This window comes from Oryzias latipes, chromosome 13, assembly GCF_002234675.1.
Source record: "Oryzias latipes chromosome 13, ASM223467v1".
Taxonomy (NCBI): domain Eukaryota; kingdom Metazoa; phylum Chordata; class Actinopteri; order Beloniformes; family Adrianichthyidae; genus Oryzias; species Oryzias latipes.
The window spans coordinates 25,309,074-25,334,853 of record NC_019871.2 but is presented as its reverse complement, the minus strand read 5'-3'; the positions used below and the strand labels follow the sequence as shown (position 1 = coordinate 25,334,853).

Here is a 25,780-nt window from a genome sequence, read left to right as displayed (position 1 = left end):
GTTCCTAAACACAAAAGCAAGAGAAGAACCTTTGGGTAGCATAAATGTGATAAACAGTCTGAAAGTCAAGTTCAATCATTTCTTTATTGACAGGAAGAATAACTTGTTCATTGCACTCCACGACCACAATGAGTTTTTCCTGTGAAATCAGTTTATTAAATGTGTCGTATGAAAAACATGATTCATCAAACTGCTGTATTTAGAACCATAAACAAACAAACAAAAAAACATGACTTGCAACGCGTCTCGTTCAACTCCCAAAAAAAGAATTTAATACTGAAACAAGGTAACACAGGAAACAATAAATCTGTCTTCCCAATATGAGAAATCACAGCATTTTTGCATCGAGTACTTTTGGTTATTTGTTCTTGGCAAAAGCAAAAAAAAAAAAAAGGGACCAATTTGTGACTTATGGCAAGACAATGCAGTTAAATGTTTAGAGAAAAAAAACCCTAAGATTTAAATAAATGCCGTCTGAACAACCGATCTGCTGTTTTCTCAAATCACATATGTACATCTATTCTCTACAAAACAAGGGCTAATGCGGAACAAAACAAAACTGGTGGGGGAAAAGTGATTCTGTTTTGCTCATTTGGCTCATGTCTACTCACAATACAGTCGAGCGTTAGGTGTGTGGATTTACAAAGGAGTGCTGTAGTCAAAAGTCTGCTCGTCCCAGTCAGTCCATGTGCTTCCACATCTCCCCATCTGGAATCGTAAACGACTGCGCGTCTGAGACTACAGTAAACTTAGTTGACCCCTGAGTTTCTAATGCAAAACTAGTGTATGAAATACCTCATTACAGTGTTTCTTAGTGCAAGCCGGCAATATGCTCGATTAAACAGAGGTATTTTTTTTTTAATTTATTTATATTTTTTAGATAGCACCCAAAAAAGCTGACGAGATTCCCAAGAACGTTTCCACTGCCGGCCAAATCCCAGCAAGCATCATGGGAGGCGGGGTTTCGCTCTGTGTCCTTGTGATGACCCAGCAGGTAAAAGCTCAAATAACATCTATAAACATGTTTGTTTTTTTTCATAGAAAATATAAATATCCCTGAATGAGACAGATTCACAGCATTTAATTCTCCAGGACTCCAGTGCTACTACCATGGCGTGGCCCGTCTCCCCGTTAGCATAGAATCCAGCCGAGCCTCACGTTTCGGCCGATTCGTCAGTTTATTCGCTGTCGTGATAGTTGATCGTCCGTTTCCCGCGGTTGCGGGTGTTCACGCGCCTCTTTCTCTGCGGTTTGCTGTACGACTCGTCGCTGTCCTCCTCTGAAGGCGCCCGCTGGCGGCGCTGCCTCAGCTGGCGGCTGGAAGTCCTGTCCCCGGCCCGGGTGCCGCTCGTCTTTGGACTGCTGTGGGGCCCTGAGCGAACTGATGAGCTTTCGGAGGCTGAAGACGACCGCTCGCTTTCCAAGTCAGAGCTGCTGCTGCTGCGCCGGCGGCCTTCCTTTCTGTTGGGCTTCGGCTGTCGCACGCTTTTCCTCTTCGTCCTTGCACGGCCCACATCTTCCTCCTGGTCCTCCTCCTCCTGGCTGGAGTCGGACTTGGAAGTGTTTCTGTCTTCGTGGACATCAGCTGCTCGTTTGGATTCCCTTTTGGAAGGGCCTGATCTGCTGTTGCCATTATTTTTGTGTACTGGCTCCTCCTCCTCCTCCTCCTCCTCAGAGTCTGAGGTGTAAATCCTTTTCCTCTTGGAAACTACCTGATTCCTCGTTTCACTGGGAAGTGTCCTGCTGTTACAGCGCTCCTCTCTGGACTCGGGGGTTCTTTTGTTACCGTTTCTCAGTGTCCTCTGTCCTCCGGGGGCCCGCTCCTCCTCCTCCTCCTCCTCCTCAGAGTGGGAATTCTCACTGGCGTATTTCTTTTTGGGCAGCGCCCGAAGGTTCCGTCGTCTGTTTGACATGTGATTGGAATGATCGGACTCTTCGTCCGAGGAGCTTTTCCTCCTGGACTTCCTGTTGGGTTTGTACTCCAGTCCAGAGCTTTCCGAAGCGGAGGAGGTCTTCCCGTGCGGCCTTTTCCTCGCACTCCTCACTGGCCTTTTTGCTTCAAAGTCCGATCCGTCGCTTGAGCGGTCGTTTTCTGGTTCATCTTTCATGAGTCTTTTCTTACGTTGGCTGGATCTCTTCGGAGACGGGCCCAGTTCCCCCGATCCCGCGCCCTCCAGCTTCGTCGCTGAGGCAGGTTTCTGTTTGTCTTGGCTTTTCAATGGCGAAACTTTGCTTTTTCTCCTCGCTTCCCTTTGGAGCGGTTCGTCCGCGCCTCTTCCATTATGGTGTTTCAGGGAGCGGACGTCCCTGTCGTCTTCATCTGAGGTTTCAGAGGGTCGGAGTTTGGCGTCCTCTTCCTCCTCACTTGTACGTTTCCTTGCGTGTGAGGCTGCTCTGCCTCTGGGAGGTTTCTTTGTTGGGTTTGCATCTTCTTCCTTGTCCTCATCCTCAGCTTCCTGAGAACTGACCGCTGTGCTCTCCTCTTGTTCAGAGATGCTGTCAGACTTGCTGCCGCTTTTACTGTAGCCGTTCACACGACATAAAGGATCTTTAAAAAAGAAATAAAGGTTCAAATCATCAGAAGATGTTAAACAGAGCAGTAAAGACATTTAGACGGTTCCGGTGAATCCTCACCACTTCCTTTCTTCCTGGCGGCTCGCCTGGATTTGCTCTTGACCCTCTCCGTTTCTCCGTTCTGTTTGGCCAGAGATGAGGAGGAACTCTGGTTTCCATCTTCATCCTTGGATTCAGAGCACAACTCCTTGCTTTCCTGAGAAGCTGAGCAAACAAAACAGCATAAACCCTCCAATCCCAGATTTCTCCGTAAGACTTCCTGGGCGTCGGCCTACCTCCAGCGTCTCCATCAGAGTCTGAGGAGCTCTGGATCACAGCTGTGCGTTTGCTGACACGGGCTGTGTGCTGAAGGCGGCTGCTGCTCCTTGTCGGTTTTTTCTCATCTTCATCCTCCTCCTCCTCCTCCGAAGCTTCCAGAAGTTTCATCTTGTTCACAGCAGCCCTGGCAGTCTTCCTTTTGAGCGATCTGCGGACCGTGACCCCCTCGTCCCTGTCGGAGCCCGGGGAGGTGGCTCCGTCAGAGTCCTGGCGATGCCGCCTCTCCCGGCGAGACGGCCTGCTGCCGTGACCGTTCACTTCCCGTCTGAGCTCTGAAAAGGAGGCGTGGTCACACCGGCTGCCGGGTTTCTGAGTCAGCTGGCCTCGAGCCCGACGTCAACGCTCACCTTTCTTCTTTCTGTCTCCCGCAGCACCGGTTCTGGTCAGCCGCATTCTCCGGCTGGGATATCGCCGATCCGAAGACTTTGAGGACACCTCTCCCCCACTCTCAGACTCTTCATCTCCTTCCTCCTCCTCTTCACCGTCACTTTCAGCAGCTAGTGGTTGCAAAATATGCCAAGAGACATGTCTTAGACCAGTCAGAGCGAAGAGTTTGCAGCGTCACGCGGAAAGTCGTACCTTTTCTCTTCTGCTTGCGATGGCTGCTTCTCGTGACTCTCACTTTCTGTTTTTGGAGATGCCTTGAAAGACCTGAATGCTCCTCTTCCTCAGACTCGCTTAGTTCACTCTCGCTCTCAGACCCTGAAAAACAAACAAGTTCTAAGGATTTAGAATTTTAATTTTAGAACTTTGCACGGAACACCTCCGACAGCTATTACCGGCCTTTTAATCCCCCCATAACATCTCAATCCTTGAGGTCTACAAACAATTCAACAAAACAAGAAGATCTGGCCTTTCAAACTGACGCTCCTCGTGTTTGGAGGTTCCTCCTTTGTCGCTACGTCACATCGACTCTGTTTTAAAACCAAGGTCAAGATGTTTCTATTCAGAAAAGCTACGAGCAGATCCTACCCTAATGATATTAACTTTTACTTTCACTTTTAGAGGGTCCTGCCAGTGTTTGATGTTTTAATCCAGGCACGTCCAAAGTCCGGCACCTGGGCCAAAAGAGTCCCTGGATTCCGATTTCCACTGGGCTGCAGGCCAATGATCTGCAGCCGCCAGCACTTTCTAAGACTGGGATTGACTAAATGATGCTGTAAGCCGTTGGGGCTACTTGACCTCCAGAGCCTTAAGGGCCAAACGAGAAAAACAGATTTATTTGTTTTTGGGATCCAGGTTGGTGAAATGACCAGTTTTAGAAGGAACGCGCCTTCTGCATAATGTGAAGCGCACGTTATGCTGTTTTTGTCAGATTTGAAATAACTAATACCTCCACACAGGGGCTAAAATTTAATTTTTGAGTCACCGGGTAAGTAGATAAAAAAAAAAATCTATCGGCCAAATTATGACACTATTTGACACAGAAAAACCTTCTACCTGCTGATTTTTTTTAAGAAAATGAAAATGTATAGAAGTAATTTATTAAAGGTATGAACACATCTTTATTTTCTTTGTGGAGCTCTTCCACATAAATGCACCGGATCCCTCAGCATCTGTCTTTCATAAGAGCAAGAAAAACATTTGTCGGTAGCTCCTCCCACCCGCGGCGGGAGCTTCAGGTTTCTAAACGTACTTTTAGAAACAAACAACCAGCAGCAATTTTGACGAAGCCGAACAGAAGCGGAGGACAGCAGTTTGATGCGCGAATCACATGAACATGAACGGACAATTCATTTAAATGAAGCGCGCGGAGGGAGGTGGGGAAATCCGTGGCGGCACACGTCTGTTTAGAACCGGAGTTAGTGATCCGTACGGACCACGGATCATCCGTGCAGCTGTAGTAGCTTCCCGTGGGATCCAGTATCAGAGAAAAGTCAATAAAAGAATGAAGCTCAGAGACCAAAGTCTGTCCAGCATCAGCACCACTGCATTCACTACAACTCCCATGATGCATTGGGTTAATGTGACGGCGTCTCTTACTGCGCTGCTGTTACCCGTCATGAAGATAAACAAGTGTAAACATCTGTTCAAACAGTTTGCAAATCTTGATGAAATCAGAGAGAAACAGTTTAGTTCTGTTTCAAGTTTGAGTTGAAAACAAAGGAATTAAAGTCAGAGATTCCAGTGAGTTTAGTCCAACGTACATTTATAAAAAAAATTAGCTCCTAATAATGTCTGGATGACATTTCAGACTTTATTCCATTTTGAAAAACCTGAAGTTTAAATATAAGTCATAACAAAATAAAAGAAACAGGATTAAGGTGAAGTGTCCAACAAACGCATTAAAACTAAACTGAAACCATTTAATCAGCCTCAAATAACCTTTTTGTTAAAGTTACATTTTGTTTGTAGTTACAATTACACAATTTAACATGAATAAAATGTTGCTCTTTTTTTGTCTAAAATGTAATAATGCAAAATGTGATTGCATGTTTGTCAAAACCTGCTTTTGCACAAAGATTAAAAAATATTTTTAAATAAATTATAGTTTCAAAAAATATTCAATTTATTTGGTTTTTGTGAGGTTACATTAAAATTGCATTTTAATAAACTGGAGGGAAAAACAGTTACCTGGGCAAAGAGAAGAAAATGGTGGTTAATTTAGGACCTTTCAAAATAAAAGTCTTTCACCATATACTCATTCTTTTATTGAGAAAAAGTTGTATCGCGATATATTCAATTATTGTTCTATCGCCCAGCCCTAGTTCACAGAATGCAGGCCAAGCTGCCCTCATACATTTTCACCTCACCAAATGTGACCCTCTTTACAAAACGTTTGGACAGCCAGTTTTAATCCTTCTGTCTTTGGGGTTTTGGTCTTATGCTCTTATTTTTGTAAAGCACTTTGATTTTATTCCGTGAAACGTGATGTATAAATAAAGATGTACTTATTTACTGGAGATAAGCGGAATAAGGTAACTGGTTATTTCTGGTACCTGGTGTTGATGAGGCGGCTTTGGAGCCGGACTCGTCCTCGGAGGAGCTGCGGCCCGAGCTGCTGCCTCGACTCCGCCTGGTCCTCTCAGGAACAGACACTTTGGTTGAGGTAGATTTGGTTGCGGACTCGGATTTTTCCTGAGTTTTAACGGCAGCACCCTTTGAGCTTGAGGGAAGAAGAAGCAAAACAAAAGAGCGTAGGTAAATTATAACCTTCTGTGATGCAACAGCAGGGATCCAGAGAGGGGTCATAGACGGGGGCCACAGGGTTGAGCAGCCGGGTTCTTTGTAAACACACAGGTAGTAGAGGTATGGGTGCGAAGTTGGTACAGATGCCATTGAGTATGGTACCACAAGTGTCATATGAAAAACATGGATTTTGGTGCGTCGCTTTGGACATGTCACTCACTTCTATTCTAATCATTTTGCTGTACAATTCTAGCCAACCATTTTCCCTTCCCCTGATTGTGGGCGGGCTTATAAAAGAATGGGTGGGGCCATGAGGCTTCAGTCAAATTGCCAAAAGGTGAAGCGAAACGAAGGTTTGGCAAAAGGTTCTAATAAGGCGACCTGAAGGACAAGAGTGACATGGATAATGCTCAGAAAAGGCTGTTGTCATGGCGATGAGCAGTGAAAGCCGTGTTCACTTCAGTTGTTGTGTCCAAATAGGAAGGGTACACTTTTCAATGGCCGCGGCCTTGCCGAGCGACGTTGGTCGGGTCGTTCGTCGAGCAGGTCGGCCGGATGTGGACGGCTGTGAATTTGGACCAGTCTAACCTTTGGATAATTCCAGTCATTACATCGGCGAATGTCCTGTCGCCTAGCAACCTTGAGCCCCAAACAGAGAGAAGTAGTGAAAAATCTCCGGGTTCGGCTGCAGTGCATCTTGGGATATGGACAGCTTAGAAGGATACACCAGACCAATCCTTTAAATCGGGGGAAAAGACGGCCGTATTCTTTGGCCGCATTTGAGGCAGTCATTGACTTTAGACTGTACTTGTCGCTGCGCTGTGACGTAAGCAGCGTAAAAATGCAGCCCAGGAATAACGAAGCCTTCCAGTTTGGACAATGTGTGTAAAAAGAGAGACTGTCAGAAAGAACAAAAAAGCATTTCTCCTTCAGCCTGTTACACTGCTTCGTCATACTTTTTTGGTCAGGGAAAGAAAATAAAGTTTTCTTTTTTATTTTCATGCACTGATTCAAGCTCTGTTTAGGCACCAAACGAGTTTTAAAAGTGCCAGTGCGGGACCAGGACTGAGGCCGAGCATACAAACCCTGTGGCGTTGGGCTGATCCTGCTGTGTTTTCTTGCGAAACCTCTGACTGCGGCGAAGCCGGTCACTGCTTTTGATGGCAGTTTTGTACTCTGAGATGATTGTTCGGATCTGCTCCTCGAAGAAGGCAGAGAGCCGCAAGGTCATGCTGTAAATCTACATGGGGGGGGGGGGGGGGGGGGAATAAATGATGCAACATGTCACCAAAATCGTTTTCTGATTTCAGGGCGTCGATGAAACGAATCCTCACCTTAGAGCGCTTGTTGGGTGTGTAAGCTTTAGCGTTGGCGAATATCAAGCGTGTGTCTTTGCACAGCTCCACGGGGTTTTCGTAGCCATCTTCTTCCAGGTTCCTTCTGATTGTGGCAAAGTCCATCGGAGTATCAATGATATCGTGGTAGTCCTGGAAACCAACCAGACGGTTTTTGCACTAGGCCCTAGAAAGCCTGGAGCTGCCGCAGCAGGCTGGCGTTCAGCTTACCGGATAGTTCTGAGGATCCACAGGTTGTCTGAAAGGTTCAGAGTCTTCACATTCAAATATATAGTTCAGCAGATTCTTGCACTGCTCCTTCCAGGCGTCCCTGTCGGGCAGGACCTCCACGGAGCGCTGCGCACATCCAAAAACCGTCACCCTCAGAGGTAAACTCTCAGCTTCATTACAAAATGATTGCACAAGCGGAGCTCTGGACGTGCATCCTTCCCTCTTCAGCCGTTTACCTGACGCAGTCGGTGTCCAGAAGACGTCCCCGGAGCTTCAGCGTCCTCATCCTGGGTGCACAAGTCACTGATCGTTAGTGCGCAATCCACAAATTCTTCAAAACCTCAGTCAGTGAAGGCAACAACAAGAGCAGTTTTCTTCTAGGCGTCTAAAGTTAATTCCAATGTTTTTTTGTTCGTTCACTTTGGACAACAGAAGTCAAAATAACGAAATTAATAAAACTGTAACCGATTTTGCCTCCATGTATTCTTCAGGGTTAACTCTGTAACATATAATCTAGTCCAACAATTAAAAAGGGATTTTCTAAACAACCACGCTTGGATGACAAACACTTATTTTCTAAGCTTTTAAAATACGGAATAACTTAACAACAAAAGTCCAGAAAAAACACATTTAAAAAATTGGCTCTTATCAAAGTAATTACGATTTCTAGTGACCCTGAAAATATTTCCAATGGACTTTACAGCATGAAGGATTTAAAAAACCTCCCCTGGCTCAGGAAAGCACAGACTCATCTGCCATTTAACAAAAACATCAAACCATTCAGAGGAAGACAGGCTGGAGGTGACGAGCACATTAAATATCCCATTATGTCACCATTTTTAAGCTGCGGTCTTAATCAGGACATGGTTTAATAAAACCTATTTTTAGCAAAAAATAATAGCTTTATTAGACAAGTTAATTCTCCAAATATATAACTGATTGAGCAATATGTTTTTTTCTGCCACTTCACTGTTTTAAGTGAATCGGAACAACATTTTCTCTTTTCCCTCACTGGATTTTTACTGGGATGTTTGTGGGGGTTAAAAAATGCTGTAAAATGAGAGTTATAAAAAACTATGCAGTGTAGCCGTTCAAACAGACTTGCCTCGTCTTCCTCGTCCATTTCCTCCACTGCATTGTAAATCTCCATGATATCTGTGCAGTTTGGATTACTGAAATAAAACAGAAAAATAACACCTCATTTTAATCTAAAACTCCTTTTTTTTTAAATAAATACATTTCCTATCGATGAGACACGATCCAAGTTTGCATACTTGACAAATTTCTGGAGGACATTGGAGATGATTTTTGCAGAGTGGGCGATCTTGCTCCTCGGCTCATTGAAAGTGCGAGCGTTATGTGCAATATACCTGGCATCCCAAATTAATGCGGAAAGGCGCCTGTAAAGCACAAAGACAGGTTGTATCTAACACAATGACTGCATATGAGAAGTGGACTGAGTGACCCCCCCTCCCTCCACCATAGGAAGTGTTCGCTGGCTCCAAGAAGCCGAAACCCCAAAGTTTTATTTGTTTTATTGATAAATAAGCTGCTATTGCTCAGTTATTATGTTTGTCACAATTGTTATTCTTGCTCTATACTTCCTCATCCGATTTTTTTCCCATTTTTTTGTAGTTCACGTTATTCAAGTTATAAACTGGCCAATCAGATGACTCAAAAAAAAGAAAAAAAAGAAAAAAGGGGCCTACTGGCCCCTATGTCCAGCATTAGAAACATTTGATTGACATATTTCATGTAGCCCGCTTTCAAGTGGTAGGGGTGTGGCCTTCCAACAAGCTCACTCCTGGCCGGAGAGAGTGGTTACCATAGAAACTGTCAACGTCTGGCTCCAACAGGGCGGTGTCTGCATCGCCAAAAAAAGTGGGACTAAAATTGACTTTGTTTGGTTGGAGTCATTTTCAATGGGCGATGTCACACTCGGTCCAGTCCTCATATAAAGTCAACGGCCCACATGGCACCAGTTTAGATATTTCAACCAAATCTTTTCATTGAAGCCATAAAGAAGACGAGGATTCGCCCACCTGTAGAAGCGGTTCATTAGTCGCAGTCTAATGGTGCCCAGATCTGTGGGATAGGCGATCACAGTGCAGTAGGTGGGATACTGGACCAAGTCCACGGGACCAGAGAACGGAGCTGCAATCTCTTTGGGGGAGAAACGTGCAGTAATGTGGGTGAGCAGAACCGGAGACACCTGCAGCTTCCAAACGCACGTATGGACGCGTTGCTGTACACGCACCGAGACTGATGAGCTGACTGATACCGGCGACGATGCGCTCACACTCTTCATCCCTATTCCTGACGCCCCACTCGCCCGGTAGAGGCTTGTACATCAGCTCTTTCATCTCCTCTGGCGTCACAGGAATGCCTCCTCCCTCGGCGTCAGGCAGACAGTCTGCACAGCAGAGACACTTTCAAATGTGCCGCCAAAACAATAAATAAATAAATGAAGGCTTTATCTTTACAGGTGTGTCTTTGTTTACCATCATCCTGAAGGGGTTCCACATCCCAAGGACTCAGCTTCTCCGTTTCATTATTGTCCCACCTGTTGGGGGAACAGAAACAACAAGAGGAGGAAGATTTACAATCTTTATAAACATAGTTGACTGTAGTAGAAATACATTCAAGATAATATAGTAATAACTATAGCTGTAAAATTGTAGAATGGTGTTTCATTTTTAAATATATATAATAAACAAACAAAAAATGCGCTGCTGTCACCGGAAGTAAATACATTTTCAAAGTAAAGTGTCTGTAAAGGTCGTCATTTTCAAAGTAAAGAAACCAACTTCCTGACTGAGATGGCGGACCCGGCGACCAGCAGAGGTCCCAGACAGGGCCAGGGGATGGTGAGCCTGAGGATTAGGCTCTAGTTGCTATGAGCAACAATGGAAAAATCGGGGTGCCCTGGGGGGTATTCCAGAAAGCAAGATTAAACTACCCTGACTTTAACCCTGAACTCTGGCTGAAGTCCACCTAAACTTGCTTACTCGTGCTTACTTAAAAGAACTGACAATGTAAACGCAGTTTCTGATCTTATTTCCAATTACATTGTGACACACATGTGTGTGTGTGTGTGTGTGTGTGTATATATATATATATATATATATATATATATATATATATATATATATATATATATATATATATATATACACACAACTTATAAAACTTAAATGAATTAATTCAATTGGTAACAAGTAATTGAGTTAAATTTATTCAACCTAACTTTTTTAACCAACTCAATAATTGTTAATACAACTCAAATTTACATATTTATCTAACTAAATGTCACATTACTCCAATTCAATTAAATGTTATACCACTCTTAATTTATTGTACCTCTTGAACTCTCATATGTCTAAGTTTGAGGCCGCAGATTTTCTTATTTTTATAAAATTAAAATAAACGATACAGTGTGGATTTACAATATATACCATGCATTTAGTTATCATGACTCTGCCATGACTTTAACTTCAGTTTTTTTATCCCATGGTCCGGCTGAATGCTCGATTCTTATTGGCTGCTGGGTGTGCATTAAAATCTCATAACCGCACGGTGAAAAAAGAAGTTCCGGTCACCTAGCTTAAATGTTTTGTATCATTGCGCCGGCTTCTTTAAAACAACCTTTTGCTTCATCATCTGGACAAAAACAAGCGGTAAGAGATGAACTTTCTCTCTGAACTGATGCTTTATTCCAGTGTTTTTCAACCTTTTCTGAGCCACGGCACACTTTAACCTTAAAAAAAATCCCGCGGCACACCAGCATCCAAAAATTTAAAAAAGAAGGATAAACTCATAGTCTGTATTGATCTACAGCCCCTCCCTCCACAATCTCACATGCATTTTTGAGATAATTGTTGCAGAAAAAGCTGGAAACTGCAGCTGTTTTTTTCTAAAAGATTCAATAAAAGTTAAGTTAGAAGATTTAAAAATAGTTTGATTTGTGTTCGTTGGTTTCAAGACGTCTAACGACAGATCTCCTTGTGCCCTGTCACTCTCACAACCCAATGCATCATGGGAGATGTAGTGCATAAAACGGCCAGAGATCGGTTTTCGGAGCTTCATTGTTTTGTTCACTTGTTCCACGGTCTGATACCGGATTCTGTGGAAAGCTACACCGCTAAAGACGAGCTTTAGCTGGTATTTTTTTTAGAACTGAGCGACTTTACGAGCTAAATCGGGACAAGGAAGTGAAGACTTTAACCACTTCTGATTGGTCAGACTGATGACATGTGATTAAGCCCCTCAAGAATGATTGGCGGAGACAGTCAAAGGGACGGGACTTTTCCCAAATACAGCCGAAGGTGCAGCTGAATCGCGGTACGTCATTCTTATCAAAATGTCTTGAATAAAATAAAATAAACGCAAAGAAAAAGTATTTTACGATCTTTTATATTCCTAACTCCTCAGTGTTTTATCAGGGCCTGTTTGGATGAACAGAGAGCTGAAATCCTGGAGATGGTTAATGTTTTTAGATCAGTTAATGAGGACAATTTTCCACGGCACACTTGACCATCTCCCACGGCACACTAGTGTGCCACGGCACACTGGTTGAAAAACACTGCTTTATTCAACCCATCAGGACGATCAGCTTATTTATATCGTCAAATCTTGACTGCAGCGGTGGTGCTGCGCGACGCGGACTATATGTATGTATTGCTTTTGTAACTGACCATGGTATAAGCGGGTAAATGGCCTTCGAAGTGTGCGGTTATTACTATTAAACGCACGTTAAGAAGTAATAACCGCACACTTCGTCGGCCATTAACCCTTACATAACACACTATTGCAGTAGTGGTGTTATATAAACTCATCATCCTCTCCATCCCTCTCACTCATGGTGCAGAAAGAATTAAGTATAACAGGACAAATAACTCGGCAAAACACAGTAAAACAGCTAAATGACAAAACACATTTGGTCAAAAACCCACACTTGAACCCAAATCCGTCCAGAAAGGCAAAGGGAATGGTATCCCACAATTCCTTGTGGTGCCGATCTAACAGCAGCACCAAAGTTACACCTACTTAATTGAATTAATTTAAATGAAAGTAAAATAAATGTCTGATTGCTATGTTATTTTTAAGTTGACTGAACTCAAAAAATGATTTATCTCAACTGAAGCAAATAATTAAGTTAGATCAAAGTAAAAAGGTTTATCTTTCAAACATCCATACGTGGTCTTATCACCCTCTCACGGTGGAAAAAGTATTATCTGAGCTTCTTCATCCACTAAATCATCTTCAAATGGACACGCCATGCTGCTTCACCTCTCTGAAAACAAACTAACCTTCTTCACATTGACTTGACATTCCCTGAAACATACCTCTTTTTTTTGGAACTGAAAGCTGCAGTTATCCACCTCCTTAGCCTCAAATTTACCTTGGGAGCTAGCATAACCTGCTTTCTGGAATACCCCCCAGGTATGCCCAGATCTATTAGGTTGCTACTTTAGCAATGGATGATGTCATATTTGCCGCAGTGAGAATGTGTCCGAATAGCAATAAAATCCAGGGCACTAGATAGACCCACTCTATATCAGGGTCAGGGAGTGGTGGGGGCATTTGGACACAGCAGATGCTGTCAGTTTAGATGAATGGACTGTTAGTGTTAGAATCATTTTTATTGTTGGGTGTTGCTGTTCATTTACCTTCTTGTCATCCATCTACTGAACTTTCAGGATTAAAGAGGTGCAGAATATTTTTTTGGATTTGTTTTTAATTGAAATGACAACGGGGATGTTTGTGTTTTGCTTATTGCTGAAGTTAACCCGGAAGTTGACAGAAAAACCTTCGAGGGTGACGTTGTTTAAAGTGACAAATATAGCGTCTTTCTTTCACAATCTCTGTGCTTTAACCTTTTCTTGATTCTGTTCTCCTGTTCTACATAAAAATATAAATGATGGTAATTAAATGCATATTTTAATTTCCATACATCCAGTCAAAAGACATGCATATAGCAACCATTTGGAAATCAATATACTGAACTGTAAGAATTGGTGTTCGACTAGTTGATCTTGATTTGTGAATTGAATCGGATCAGCGCCCAAGTACTGATCCACAGCTGTATTTCCGGCTATCTACTTAAGTTTATATACTAAAATTACTATAACTAACCTGAAGTTATGACAGGTAATTGTTATACAGTGATCCCTCGCTATAACGCTGTTTACTTTTCACGGTTTCGCTACTTCACGGATTTGCAAAGTGCATTGTGTTCTGCATTCTGATTGGTTAAAAAGTCACTCCGCTTCTTCTCTACCTGTGCGTCAATAACGTTGCAGTTTAATATGTACACGTACGTAAAACAGCTTGCCAAATTTACATTACGTACGTGCAAATTGTCTTGCAATTTCGAGTTTCTCCAAAACCCATAGAAAAAAGAGCGACAACAACTGCCTATCACTATGTTCTTCTCCCGAACAAACACACCTGCACAGCGGGCTTCAAAGGAAGAAAACACTGCAGAGCGGAGTCAGGATGCAACGGCTCAGTCTGAAGAGCAGTGAAATACAGCTGAGTCACTATTTGTCTGACTTTACTTTGTATTTCTTTCATAATCATTTTACATTTTCTCCCGTTTAATCCAATTACTCGGGTCGTGGTGGGCGGGGCTAATCTCCGCAATTTGAAGCCTTCTGTTCACATTGATGATTAAAATTATTATTTGACAGTACAGTACAGACGTTATTTGTTGAAAAAACAACGTTTCTAAAGTACCTTTATTTGTGAAACAAATGCTTGAGCCTGTAAAATAGTTTGTTCTTTCTTATCAATGTATAATAGAGGATTTAATTGTATAATAATTGTTAAAAAAAAAATAAAGGTTTCTACTTCACGGATTTTGCCTATCACGGGTTCTTTTTGGAACGTACCCCCGCGAAAAACAAGGGTTTGCTATACATCAACACTTTCAGCAGAGGAGACTTTATGTTCATAAGGTGGTACAGGGAAATGTCTCTGCCAGGACAGCAGACTTCTTCCTACCTGACTTGGAAGCACTGGAAGAGGCTGTCTGGGTACTCGGCCTGGTACGGTTCCTGACAGACAATGGTCCCAAACCACCAGGCATCATCTATCACTGAGCGGAACCTGTCATCTGGAATCAAACTCGTAAGTCCAAACGTCTGCCAAGTCATGGGGCAGACATCTAATGCAGAACATCAGTACTTTCTGCAACGGCTTCTCTTAGACTCCAAGATTTGGATGATTGAAAAACAGTCATCCACTAAACGGTTGAAATAAATCTAAAGAAGCTCGCGCTCACTTGGTTGCCAGTTTCGACGTAGAGCCTCGTCATAACTTTGCCTCAGCACCAGGAAATCGATCACGTCTGGCATATCGTGGTACCTGCAGAAAAAAACCACAGGAGACCATGAAGAGTCAAAAGTGGGCGGAAAGAGGACAAGGGAAAGCACTAAAAAATGACAAGATCTGCATTTTCTTTGAAGTAGACCAGAGAAGTGGGAATCACGGTGACTCTGTAAGAACAGTACAGGCCAAAAACAAAACGTTCAAAGAAAAAAAGCTGCTCACTTGATGGAAAACGATTTGTCCGTAATCCTGCCGGTGCCGTGATCGATGAGGGTCAGCTTCAGGCAGCAGAGCGTCGGGGGGCAGACCTCGTATTTGATTCCAGTGATTTTCACAAACTCTTGGTCCTGAGAAACAAGAACATAAACTCGCTGCAATGTCTGCCCCTCCCTAGAAAGTAGGGGGCCTCCTGCCTTTGCTGGAGCATTCAATGTGATCAAGGGACACTAAGAAGCACACATTCATTCAACCCACCTGCTTATTCGTTTAAGCACAAATATGGGCACAGGTCCTGTTTTTACACCCCTCTTCAAGATTATTGGCATTGCAAATCTTGTGTGTACGTGTCCGGTCCAACAAGGCAAGGCAAATAAAGCTTAGCCTCAAATACAAAAGGGGTTTATACAATTATATACACCTTCTGTGTCTAAAGATCCATAAAGCCCTTTTGTAAAAGTAAATTCTGCCCAAGACAAGAGACCTTCAGCTCTCATCTGCTTGCTCAACTCCTGTGATTTGTAGTTCAAAGCTGTGAGACCATGATGCTCTGCTGCCCTCACAGGTGCGTCATTGAATGTATACGAGAACTGCACAGAGTGGGTGTGACATCACCCATAGAAAACGCTTGACTTCCGCCTCCAATTAAATTACCATAATTTCACTGTTTGTAATACGGACGCCACCATGTTGGAGCCAGATGTCATTAAGCAGTGATTGGTCCGAACTGGTCTGAGCCAACATTTCTATAGTATAGTTCTATATACCAATCAGGGGTGAGCTGAAAGTGGGCTACACAAAATACTGGACTTGGGGCCAAAGCAGGCACCACCTACTTTTAATCAAGGCATCTGATTGGCCAGTTTGTAACTTGCAATAAAGAAAAAAATATCATGAAAACAAAACAAGATTATTAAAAACAAGCTAAAAAAAAGATAGCATTGCAAAAATGGTTATTCTGATTGAGTAATAGCTGTCCATTTCTCTATAGAAGTCTACGGGATTTTGGCTTCTTGGAACCAGCGGGTACTTCCTGTTTGGAACGTGAGGGGGGAGGAGTCACTCAGTCCAGTTCTCGTTTACCGTCAATGGTGTTTATTGTGCGTTTGTCTGGGGTCTCACCCGCAGTTCCATTTTTTTCCATGGTTGCTTCTCCAGGTTGATGAGGTAGAGGTTGCTCCGACTCACTGCCTCGATGTACGCCTCATGTCCCTGCCGAAAGTAGATCACCTGGACAACACAAAAGAATTGAGGAAAAAAAGGCCTCTTATTTAAGATTTGTTATCTATTTTGTTTGGTTATTTTGTCAAGAGCCTCTCCTAGCATCACAAACCTCGTCGCCCATTTGAGGAACGAACGGAGACTTCCTGGGAATGACGTCTGTGATCCAAGGCGAGGGCCTGAACTCATTTGAGACTTCTCTGTTGATTGAAGGTCTGGGCTTTGGACGCTGGGAGAAGCAGCAGGAAATAAATGATCAGAACATAAGCAACGGCTAGAATTTTTAATAGACGTTTGTCTGGGGCAGAATCTACAAAAACAGTCGAAGCGGGACCATAAAAACGATAATTACCCTGGGTGACTTGGTCTTTGCCTTCTTGGACTTCTCTTTGCTTTTCTTCACAGGCTTTTCCTCCTCGTCGCTCTGCGGCTTTTCTTCCTCCTCTTCATTCTCGTTGTCTTCCTCCTCCTCTTCGGAGCTGCTGAGCCGGAACCTCGCCCGTTTCCGTGACGACAAAGGCGTTGAAGGCTGCAGGTTGATCCCGGCGTCCGCCGTCCAGTCCGAGTACTCGCTGGATGTATTACTGTGGGGTCAAAACCAGCATCCATTTTCACAAACAAAGACCAAACCTGTGAACAAAACCATCTCTAAAAGGGCCGCACCATATGAGGAAAACTCGCAATTTGCGATATTAGTGATCAATATTGCGATGACGATATAACTAGCAATACATAAACAAATAGAAAAACAACTAAATACACTATTTTCATTTCACTGCAACAGATTTTAATTAGAGTCAAGTTAACTTAAATTATACCACAAATGACCCTCGTATAGCTATGAGGTGTGAACCTAACAAAAAGGCTCCATCCGATTGGTCGAATGCACAAAAAGATTTATTTGATTTGTTAAACACTTCAAGTTGCCTTAAGATTGTTTTAGCTCATTGAAGGTAACCATTTATCTGAATCTTCGCAGACTTTTGCGATATGCGTATTGCGCAGCTTGATATCGCAATAACGATAAATTTGTGATTAATTATGCAGGACTGCTCTCTAATCTACTTTTCTGCCAGCTCTTATACCTCGAGCTGTCGCTATTCCACTCCTCTTCATCATTGGAGGAATCCAGGTCACTGCCTTCCAGATCATTGTCCTGGGTAAAAAAAAGAAAGAAAAAGCTTAAATCAAAATAAGTAACTTGAGAAATCAATGCACAAACGGTATTTTCTTTACCTCAGAATGTGCGACTGAACTTGCAGTCTCCTCCCCTTCTTCACATGACAGTTCAATGAATTCCAGTGAACTTCTGTGGGCGTGGCTTCTCTTGACAGACGGGGCTTCTTCATCTGAATCATCCTGGAGGACGAAAGGAAAAGTCAATCAGTGTTTGTTCTTGTGTGATAAAATGTTCTGCTTATTGTTTATCACTACTATGATATATCGAACTTTAATATTCAACACTTTTATTATGTTAATCGGAAAAAAGCGGTTTGATTTGTTATTTTTCTGTTCCTTTCTCATTTTAGTGGTTTAATATTTCTAATACATATGGAATACATTTTAAAAAATGCTACTGAAAGCTAATCAGTGTTCCCTCGCCATTATCATGGTTGACCTGATTTTTCAGTGCATTTTTGCATGTTTTTTAATTTTTTAAGTGTACTGTTGTGGATCTTGATTGGCTGTGGTCAATAGCTGCGGTTATATGTGCAAAATATTTCTAAAAGAAATAAGAATTGAACGGTGTACATGGGCCAAAAAAAACGTTATCAGATTATAACAAACGTTTACATATGCCACACTTTCGGCCGGAATAATTCATTTTGACATGCGCAGAACTCTCTAAAATACTGCAAACGACCGCAGAAGAAGAAATAGCGAGTTCCACTGTAAACAAAGCTGCAGCATAGAGCGAGATGATCTTCTAAACGTGCTTTTATTTTTATGATTATTATTAAGTACGTGATCGCTTGTATATTATTTTAATCCGTGCGGCCGGTGCTTTTTTCTAGGGGGAACAGAGCCGGAAAAGGGTTAGGGTTAGGCTAATGCGTGAAGACAACAACATTTAGCCGTGGATGCAGTTAAAATCCACGCGGTCAATGCCGCAATGTGCATCTTGACTGAACATAAATATACGGGAACAACATCAGCCTCAATTTTATCTGGACACTATTGGAAACATGAATTCACATGATTTTTAAAATAAAGGTTAGAGCAGCCACAAATAATGAAGATAAACTTTAACCCTCAAAGATTAACGGAAACTGGAAGCTAAAAAAATAAAAGAAGGCTGTACACAAAACCAACCCGACAGCTGCTGTAAACAATACGCCTCCTCTTTGTGTTGTACAGGAGGACCTCCTCATCTCCTCTGGATAAACGCGTCGCCTCCTGGTCCCTGAAAATTTGTAAAGACACGTTCCATCGTTACGAATGCTCTTCCTTCAGGAGGAATCAAAGGGGACACAAATACCAAAGGATTTTCAAAATAAAAGCATGTAATCCTGACTTGTACTAGTCTAAATGAAAGAATGAAAGTGCAAATGAAAGAGGATGACAGTGTTAGTAGATGGTAGTTTGAGTGCTATAGCTCAGTGAGTTGGGGGTTCAAATCCTAAGCTTGAGAGACACTGGGTTAACTCTATAAGGTCTTTCAGTTTTAGAAGCTTCACGTCTCTTTGGATTTAACCGTCTAACAATCAATCAAAAAGTTATCTTTACCTAATCATTGGTAAAGATAACTGAAAGCGAAAACCCTAAAATAGTTGTCATTTTAAAGTCCTCTGACGGGACGTTAAAAAAATAAAAACATCGACAAGCCCGAGCTAGAAGTTTCACCTGTAGCTGCTGGATGCCATCTCAGGTACCACCACCCTCCTCCTCCACGCCTGCAGGTCTCTCTCAGTGGCCATCTGGCTGCGTGGAGCGTTTTGGTGCATCTGCCTGACCCCCTCCACCTGTCCGCTGCGACGCAAGCCCACGTTGGGGGGCGACTGCACATCTGCTCGCTCATTTACAGACACTGTTGGCGAGGGAATGATCGCCGTTACCCTCAACAGGGTTAGGGGCACAGTACTGTTATTCTGAAAAGCTGGAGGCGAGCTCATACCCCTGCGAGGCGTGCTTGGTGCTGGGGCCAGCGCCGGCCCGTGCGCTTCCGCTTGCCCGTCTGCTCCAGAACCAGGTGCCGCCTCTGAGCCGGGCGGGTTCTGCCGGTCCTGCTGCTGTTGAAGCTGTCGGATGGCCTCGTCCAGCAGACTGCTGCGCCTCACCGTGATCTGTTCGTGCTCTGCCGTCTGCTGGCTGATCACCTGCTCCACCACTTCACCGTCACCTGGGAGGAGACGGGACCAAGTGAGGACAAAATCCAAACTCCCATCTATAAACTCCTTTTCCTGGATCTCCGGCCTTACTTGTGGCCACATATCCCAACTGAGGGACCAGGTGTTCAGCAGCGACGTTCTCACGGCCCGGGACGAGACGCTGGTAGCTAGTAAGAGGTAAAAAAAACCAAAACCTTATCAAATCTCAAATGTAAAACTTACTTTTAAAAACAAGCAGACAAAAGAAAACTATGGTTTAATAGTTGTTTTTTCCCCCAGATTTCTGATTTAAGTCAACACTTAAAACAAAAAACGTCAATCACTGGCTGGTTCCACCCCTTCATCTCACATCTCTACAGCCTGCCAGAAGGGGACGATCAACTAAAGAGTGCGCCTTCGAGCCGCTGTGGTGCTTTGAAAACAGAGACTGTGAATGTTATAGGAACCTCGGGGGATGTGGGTTGCCGTCCACGTCCACCAGGAACGGTGGGGGCATGAGATGGGGCGCCTGCTGTGTCTGTTCGTCCAGCACGAAGCCGTTGGAATCCCTGATCAGCGGCCGGTAGTCTGTGTGGAAGAACACCTGGTCTGGAAGCTGAGGAGACCAGAAGAAACGTGGGATTTAATCCTACGAGCGTTCAAAGAACGACTCTAAGAGCGTGTTCTCAGTTTTTATTCTTGCCTTTTCGTATGGCTTGGAGCTGCCAAAGCCGAAGATGAGCAGATGGCCGTGAGAATCTGTGCAGGCAAAGCGCTGGCCATCCGGAGTGAATTTGCAATCGAACACAGCTCCGTGACCCTGACCTTCAATCTGGATGGAGGAAAAAAAGCAGAAATGAAAGGAAGAGGCTTTTTGTTTTATTTTCTTTTGTTCTCTTGAGGTGTACAAATGTCTTCCCAATCTGGTTTCATTGTGGATGGGTGCAGCAGAAACAGCTAGTTGTGGTGCTGGAAAGCATTTGCGTACCATGTTGAAGTAGTGCTTCGTTCTTGTTCCTTTCAGCAGATCCCAAATGAAGACGTTCCCATCGTGGCCGGCAGACAGGATGATTCTGGGATCGAACGGGTGCGGCTCGAGGACAAACACCTCCGCCTCGTGGCCCTGAAAACACCATCACCGCTGGTTTGAAACCGTGGACCGTCGCTTTAGTCAAAAAGAGTAAAAGAAGTCAGAGTACTGTGGAGGATTACTTTAAGGATATGAAGCAGCTGCCCTGTGTAGGAGTTCCACACTTTGAGGAGATGGTTGTTCACAGCAGTGATGACTGCATTGTCATGGCGATCCCACGCCACCATTGTGACTTTGGGTTTGATGTAACTCTCTTCTTCACTCGAAGCCTCAGCACTGAAGAGAAAAGAACAACTTTTGATCAGAACACTGTTCCAGATGCGTGGCATTATTTCTGCCTATAACACTTTGGTTACCAGCTTCATTTTGCTGTAGAGATGCAACAATTCACTTTCCCCACGACTCTGTTCAAACCTCCGTTTTTGGGTCACTGTTTTGTTTTGGTTCAGTTTATTAAAAAAACAACGGCAAAAAAATAAAAATTTCGAAAAATCCCCCTTTTTAAACTTTATTTTTATATCTTTCTAGTTTGCATGAGAGCACAAGACACCGAAGCCAAACTCCTTGTACATGCGCTGTATTTGGCCAATAAAGCTGATTGCGATTCTTTTTTTAATAAGCAAGTAAAAATGAAGGCAAACCTTCCAGCTGGCTTATACTAAACCTGTTGTAATGTAATAAAATAATATTTAATAGATTACTGGTTTGCAGTAGGGATGATTCACTTTCCCCCACCGTTCAGTTCAATGGTGTAACATTGGGTTCAGTTTTAAACAGAGAATTGTGGCGTCCCTAGCTTGTTGCAGCATGTTCCGTTTCATAGCAGCATTTTTACTTTACTAAAGCTCAAACAGGCTTTTCTGCTGTTGACATTTTCCTCGACTTTAATTGGAAAAGCCAGAAATGCTCATTTCTTTCTAAAACATGTACATTTCTTCATGCTTCCCATACAAACGGCACTTTAGAGAAATCCAAATAGAAACTATTCAGAAGAAAATATATACATAGACTTACTGGCCACTTTATTAGACCCACCTCTCCAACTGCTTGTTAAGATCAATTTCTAATCAGCCAATAACACGGCAGCAACAGTTCAAACCGAGCATCAGAATAGAGAAATATGGTGATTTAAGTGACTTTGAACGTTGTTGGTGCCAGACGGACTGATCTGAGTAGTTCAGAAAGTGCTGATCTAAAGGGATTTTCACCCACAACCATCTCTATGGTTTACAAAAAAAGAGAAAATATCCAGAGAGCGGCAGTTCTATGGACAGAAATGCCTTGTTGATGTCAGAGGAAAATGACCAGACTGGTTCTAGCTGATAAAAAGACAACAGTAACTCAAATAACCACCGGTTACAACCGAGGTCTGCAGAAGAGCATCTCTGAACGCACAACACCTCTAACCTTGAGGCAGATGGAAACTGAGGCTACAATTCACACAGTCTCACCAATACGGGACAATAGAAAATTGGAAAAAGTCTCCATTTCTGCTGCTACAATCTGACGTAGGGTCAGAATTTGGCATCAACAACATGAAATCATGGATCCATCCTGCCTTGTATCAACGGTTCAGGCTGGTGGTGGGGGTGTCATGGTGTGGGGGATATTTTCTTGGAACACTTTGGACCCCTTAGTTCCAGTTGAGCATGGTTCCAACCCCACAGCCTACCTGAGTATTGTTGCTGACCATGTCCATCCCTTTCTGACCACAGTGTACCGTCTTCTGCAGGCTACTTCCAGCAGGATAAGGCGCCATGTCATAAAGCTGGAATCATGTCAGACTGGTTTTTTGAACATGACAATGAGTTCTCTGGACTCCACAGTCTCTAGATTTTAACCCAATAGAGAATCTTTGGGATGTGGTGGAACAGGAGATTGGCATCATGGACGAGCAGCCGACAGATCTGCAGCAACTGTGTGATGCGGTCATGTCCATATGGACCAGACTCTGAGGAATGTTTCCAGTACCTTGTCGAATGTATGACACCAAAGGTTTAGACAGTTCTGAAGACAAAAGGGGGTCCAACCCGGTACTAGCAAGGTGCAGCCAATAAAGTGGCCATTGAGTGTTTATTCGACAATGAACCTTAAATGGTCCCAAAAAATTTGAACTTCAAGCAGGAAATTTTGTCTATTATTTTATTTTAAAACAAAAAAAAAAAAAAAAAAAAAAAAGAAATCACAAAAATTGGGATCAAACTGTTTATTTTCTGTTTTATAACTAGGATCAAATGTTTAGAGAGAAAAAAATCCAAAAACAATGAAGTGCAAGAGAAGGGAAAGCAAAGACAAGGTCAAAACTTTGTGAAAAAAAGTTCTAAAAAACAGGCAAAGGGGGTCCAACCAAGTACTAGTAAGGTGTATCTAATAAAGTAGTGAGTAAAAATATATATTTAAATAGTTGCTAACCTTACTGTTTTAAGTCCTGTTATAAACCAAAACTAGCTACCAAAGACTGAAAGGAGATAAAACAAGACGACAAGTACATTTCTCTGCACTCAAATACGCGTTTTAATCAGCATGCTCCATTTTGTTCATAACTCTACTTTGCATCCTCTCATTGCATACTATCCATAAAAGCAAAATAACACGAAAACTGATCAACAATGATCATTTCTTACCCTGGAAGGTTAGCCGACATGTTGAGTAAAATGCACCTCCACTGCTGTCGCTGATGAAGCTTCCAGATTCGGGCCGTTCCATCTCGACTTCCGCTCACAAACCTGAGCGAGGATGGAGACGAGCAAAGGGCAACATGGCTTTATGGACTACTTCAGAGAATTCCACCTTAACCAACACCCCATGCGCAGTGAAAACTACCAGAAAAAAAGCTTTCAATCCGTCCTACCTTTCACTCGAGTGGCAAAATTGAATGCTATCAACCTTGTCCTACAGGAGAAAACGAGCAAAAAAAAAACTTTCATTCAATAGAAAGAACGGCTTGAAGTGGCCGACCGCTTCTGTAGGTTTGCTCACCGTGTGCTCATGGAGCTCTGACGTCTTCTCTGGACTCCCACTTCCAAGGTAATATATTCTAATGACATCATCAGTACTTCCTGTTGCTAAGAACATCCCACCTAGGGGGAAAACATTGGGTTCAACCTACCAGTTCAAATCAGGCAAAAAGCATGAATGAGAAGAGTCTTCTAGTTACCTGGGCTGAAGGAGGAGCAGACGGTCTGGACTCCTGGCCTCGGTCGCTCTGTGAATTTGTGAGGCCGATCGCTGCAGACAAAGAGGAAACCGTTAGTGCGTCTCCACGCGAACAGCAACGGACTTGACGGCCCTTTTTCTCTGCGTTCAGCCTGTCATCATCATTAGCTTTGACGATGAAGAACTCCACTCGTCTGTTTTAGTTGGAAGATTTAATTTACAAACCACACTGTGTTTAACGCTTTTGTGAAGGTTGTCTGCAGCTGTGTTTCCATTACACACATGCTCACAATTTGATCAAAATTCTAGAAATGTCAAAAAAAAACTGTTTCCATTAAATCATAATTATGCAAATAAACACAAACAATTAGTAATTTAAAAACACTGTAATGCATGTGAACAATACTTTGATCTACAGCAGATACATTGACATTTCTGCCACAGCACCAGCGCTCATCATCATCCATCAAAGGAGACGATGTCAACGATGTCGTCTCCTTCAGGCCGTGGAGCGGCGAGCTCCTCGCATGTCATTGAAGCCATTTTGGGAAATCCTGGTTGGGGATTTTACAAAGGGAGCTGTGGATCCAACTATTCCACATGACACGCTCAACTTTTGATGAGCTGTGGGACGCTGCAGGACCTCTGGTGGCGCCCGCGGCCGACAGTTCCTACCAAGAAGCGCATCTCCATCTGACTCAATTAATTTGAAAAAGTCTTTCCATTGCAGTCTTGCGAAATATGTCAATCTCAATACGCCACAAAAACCACCTCCTCCAAGCGCAGAAACTCCTTTTGGATTAATGTGAGTTTGCAAAACGGTCATGTTTCCATTAGGCGATGTTATTATCGCAAATCCAGTTTGAAAAATGTCATAGAGAATGGAAACGCAGCTACTGTTAGACAGGAGATGGTGGAAAAGTGAAAAAGTGAGGAAGTATCTTTACAGACAGGAGCTCTCTGTCCTCACTGGACTGTACCATTACTTCCGGGTCAAAGTCTTGTGTACAAACTGTGGAGCGCACTCGGATCAGCAGGGAGCGTTTGAGAGCGACATCAACAAACCCACTGAGGAGATCTTAATACACACTACATCTACGTTCACACTTAAGAGTGTCACAATTGAGAACGTTTTTAAATAAATACAACATCATTGAAACTCTGAGGCTCCTATCAACTCAACCGATGAACAAAAACTGTCATTTTAGGACACATTAAATGGATTTAAAGGAAGTTTCATGTTGGGATCTTATGACATGTTGTTCCATGCAAACTGACTTTAATTCCTCCACGAAACACCATTTGTTCATTCCTAATGCCCTGAACGGAACTATGATAGATTCTCGTGTTCACCTAAAGTTGATGTTGTCGACGTCCCACTGCCAGAAGCAGACGGTGGCATCAGTTCCAGTGGACAGCATGTAACGCTTAGAGCCCTTGGCAAAAGGTGAAAACTGAAAACACACAAACCATTTCACATCATAAATACACAACTCACACAAACTATACAGAAGGAATGGAGGGTTAGGCTTCGACATCACTTACAGATGCATAAGAGTAACAATCGTCAGGCAAAATTAGTTCTTTTATTGCATTTCATTTCAATATGAAAGCATAATGAGTTAAAAAAAAAAAAGTCATGGATTATATTCAAAAATGAAAGATCAATAACTCATCTTTCAAATTTTTTAATCAAATGTTGTTTTTCTCTCTTTTAGAATATAAACATTTAAAAAGTCTCACCAATTTTCCAGATTGAGATATACAAACCTTCATAAAAGGGGATGTCGAAAAAAAAAAGCGGCATCTTTCAGATTATTCCAACAAAACTGATTTATGTGGATTAGTTTAACCTGAAGTGCACTTTGAGG

The 25,780-nt window shown here is 43.0% G+C and overlaps 1 protein-coding gene across 1 annotated transcript in view; it reads right to left on the bottom strand.

Moving 5' to 3' along the window:
- Positions 1-65: 65 nt before the first annotated feature.
- LOC101168313 (bromodomain and WD repeat-containing protein 3) overlaps positions 66-25,780 on the bottom strand; it is a 30,858-nt gene continuing 5,143 nt past the window's right edge. Inside the window, exons 9-44 of the mRNA XM_011482869.3 lie at positions 25,263-25,363; positions 23,911-23,981; positions 23,733-23,833; positions 23,605-23,645; positions 23,378-23,479; positions 20,876-21,029; positions 20,652-20,786; positions 20,367-20,495; positions 20,131-20,279; positions 19,775-19,851; positions 19,471-19,695; positions 19,200-19,383; positions 18,669-18,759; positions 17,592-17,714; positions 17,441-17,511; positions 16,708-16,939; positions 16,468-16,584; positions 16,257-16,364; positions 15,141-15,265; positions 14,872-14,954; positions 14,592-14,703; positions 10,088-10,149; positions 9,844-9,999; positions 9,629-9,749; positions 8,861-8,986; positions 8,692-8,758; positions 7,823-7,873; positions 7,587-7,712; positions 7,356-7,508; positions 7,107-7,261; positions 5,832-5,998; positions 3,472-3,594; positions 3,240-3,389; positions 2,850-3,164; positions 2,635-2,778; positions 66-2,548 (exon numbers count right to left, since the gene is read on the bottom strand). Coding sequence (XP_011481171.1) covers positions 1,179-2,548; positions 2,635-2,778; positions 2,850-3,164; positions 3,240-3,389; positions 3,472-3,594; positions 5,832-5,998; positions 7,107-7,261; positions 7,356-7,508; positions 7,587-7,712; positions 7,823-7,873; positions 8,692-8,758; positions 8,861-8,986; positions 9,629-9,749; positions 9,844-9,999; positions 10,088-10,149; positions 14,592-14,703; positions 14,872-14,954; positions 15,141-15,265; positions 16,257-16,364; positions 16,468-16,584; positions 16,708-16,939; positions 17,441-17,511; positions 17,592-17,714; positions 18,669-18,759; positions 19,200-19,383; positions 19,471-19,695; positions 19,775-19,851; positions 20,131-20,279; positions 20,367-20,495; positions 20,652-20,786; positions 20,876-21,029; positions 23,378-23,479; positions 23,605-23,645; positions 23,733-23,833; positions 23,911-23,981; positions 25,263-25,363 — 5,817 coding nt within the window. The 3' untranslated portion in view covers positions 66-1,178. The remainder of the gene's footprint in view (positions 2,549-2,634; positions 2,779-2,849; positions 3,165-3,239; positions 3,390-3,471; positions 3,595-5,831; positions 5,999-7,106; positions 7,262-7,355; positions 7,509-7,586; positions 7,713-7,822; positions 7,874-8,691; positions 8,759-8,860; positions 8,987-9,628; positions 9,750-9,843; positions 10,000-10,087; positions 10,150-14,591; positions 14,704-14,871; positions 14,955-15,140; positions 15,266-16,256; positions 16,365-16,467; positions 16,585-16,707; positions 16,940-17,440; positions 17,512-17,591; positions 17,715-18,668; positions 18,760-19,199; positions 19,384-19,470; positions 19,696-19,774; positions 19,852-20,130; positions 20,280-20,366; positions 20,496-20,651; positions 20,787-20,875; positions 21,030-23,377; positions 23,480-23,604; positions 23,646-23,732; positions 23,834-23,910; positions 23,982-25,262; positions 25,364-25,780) is intronic.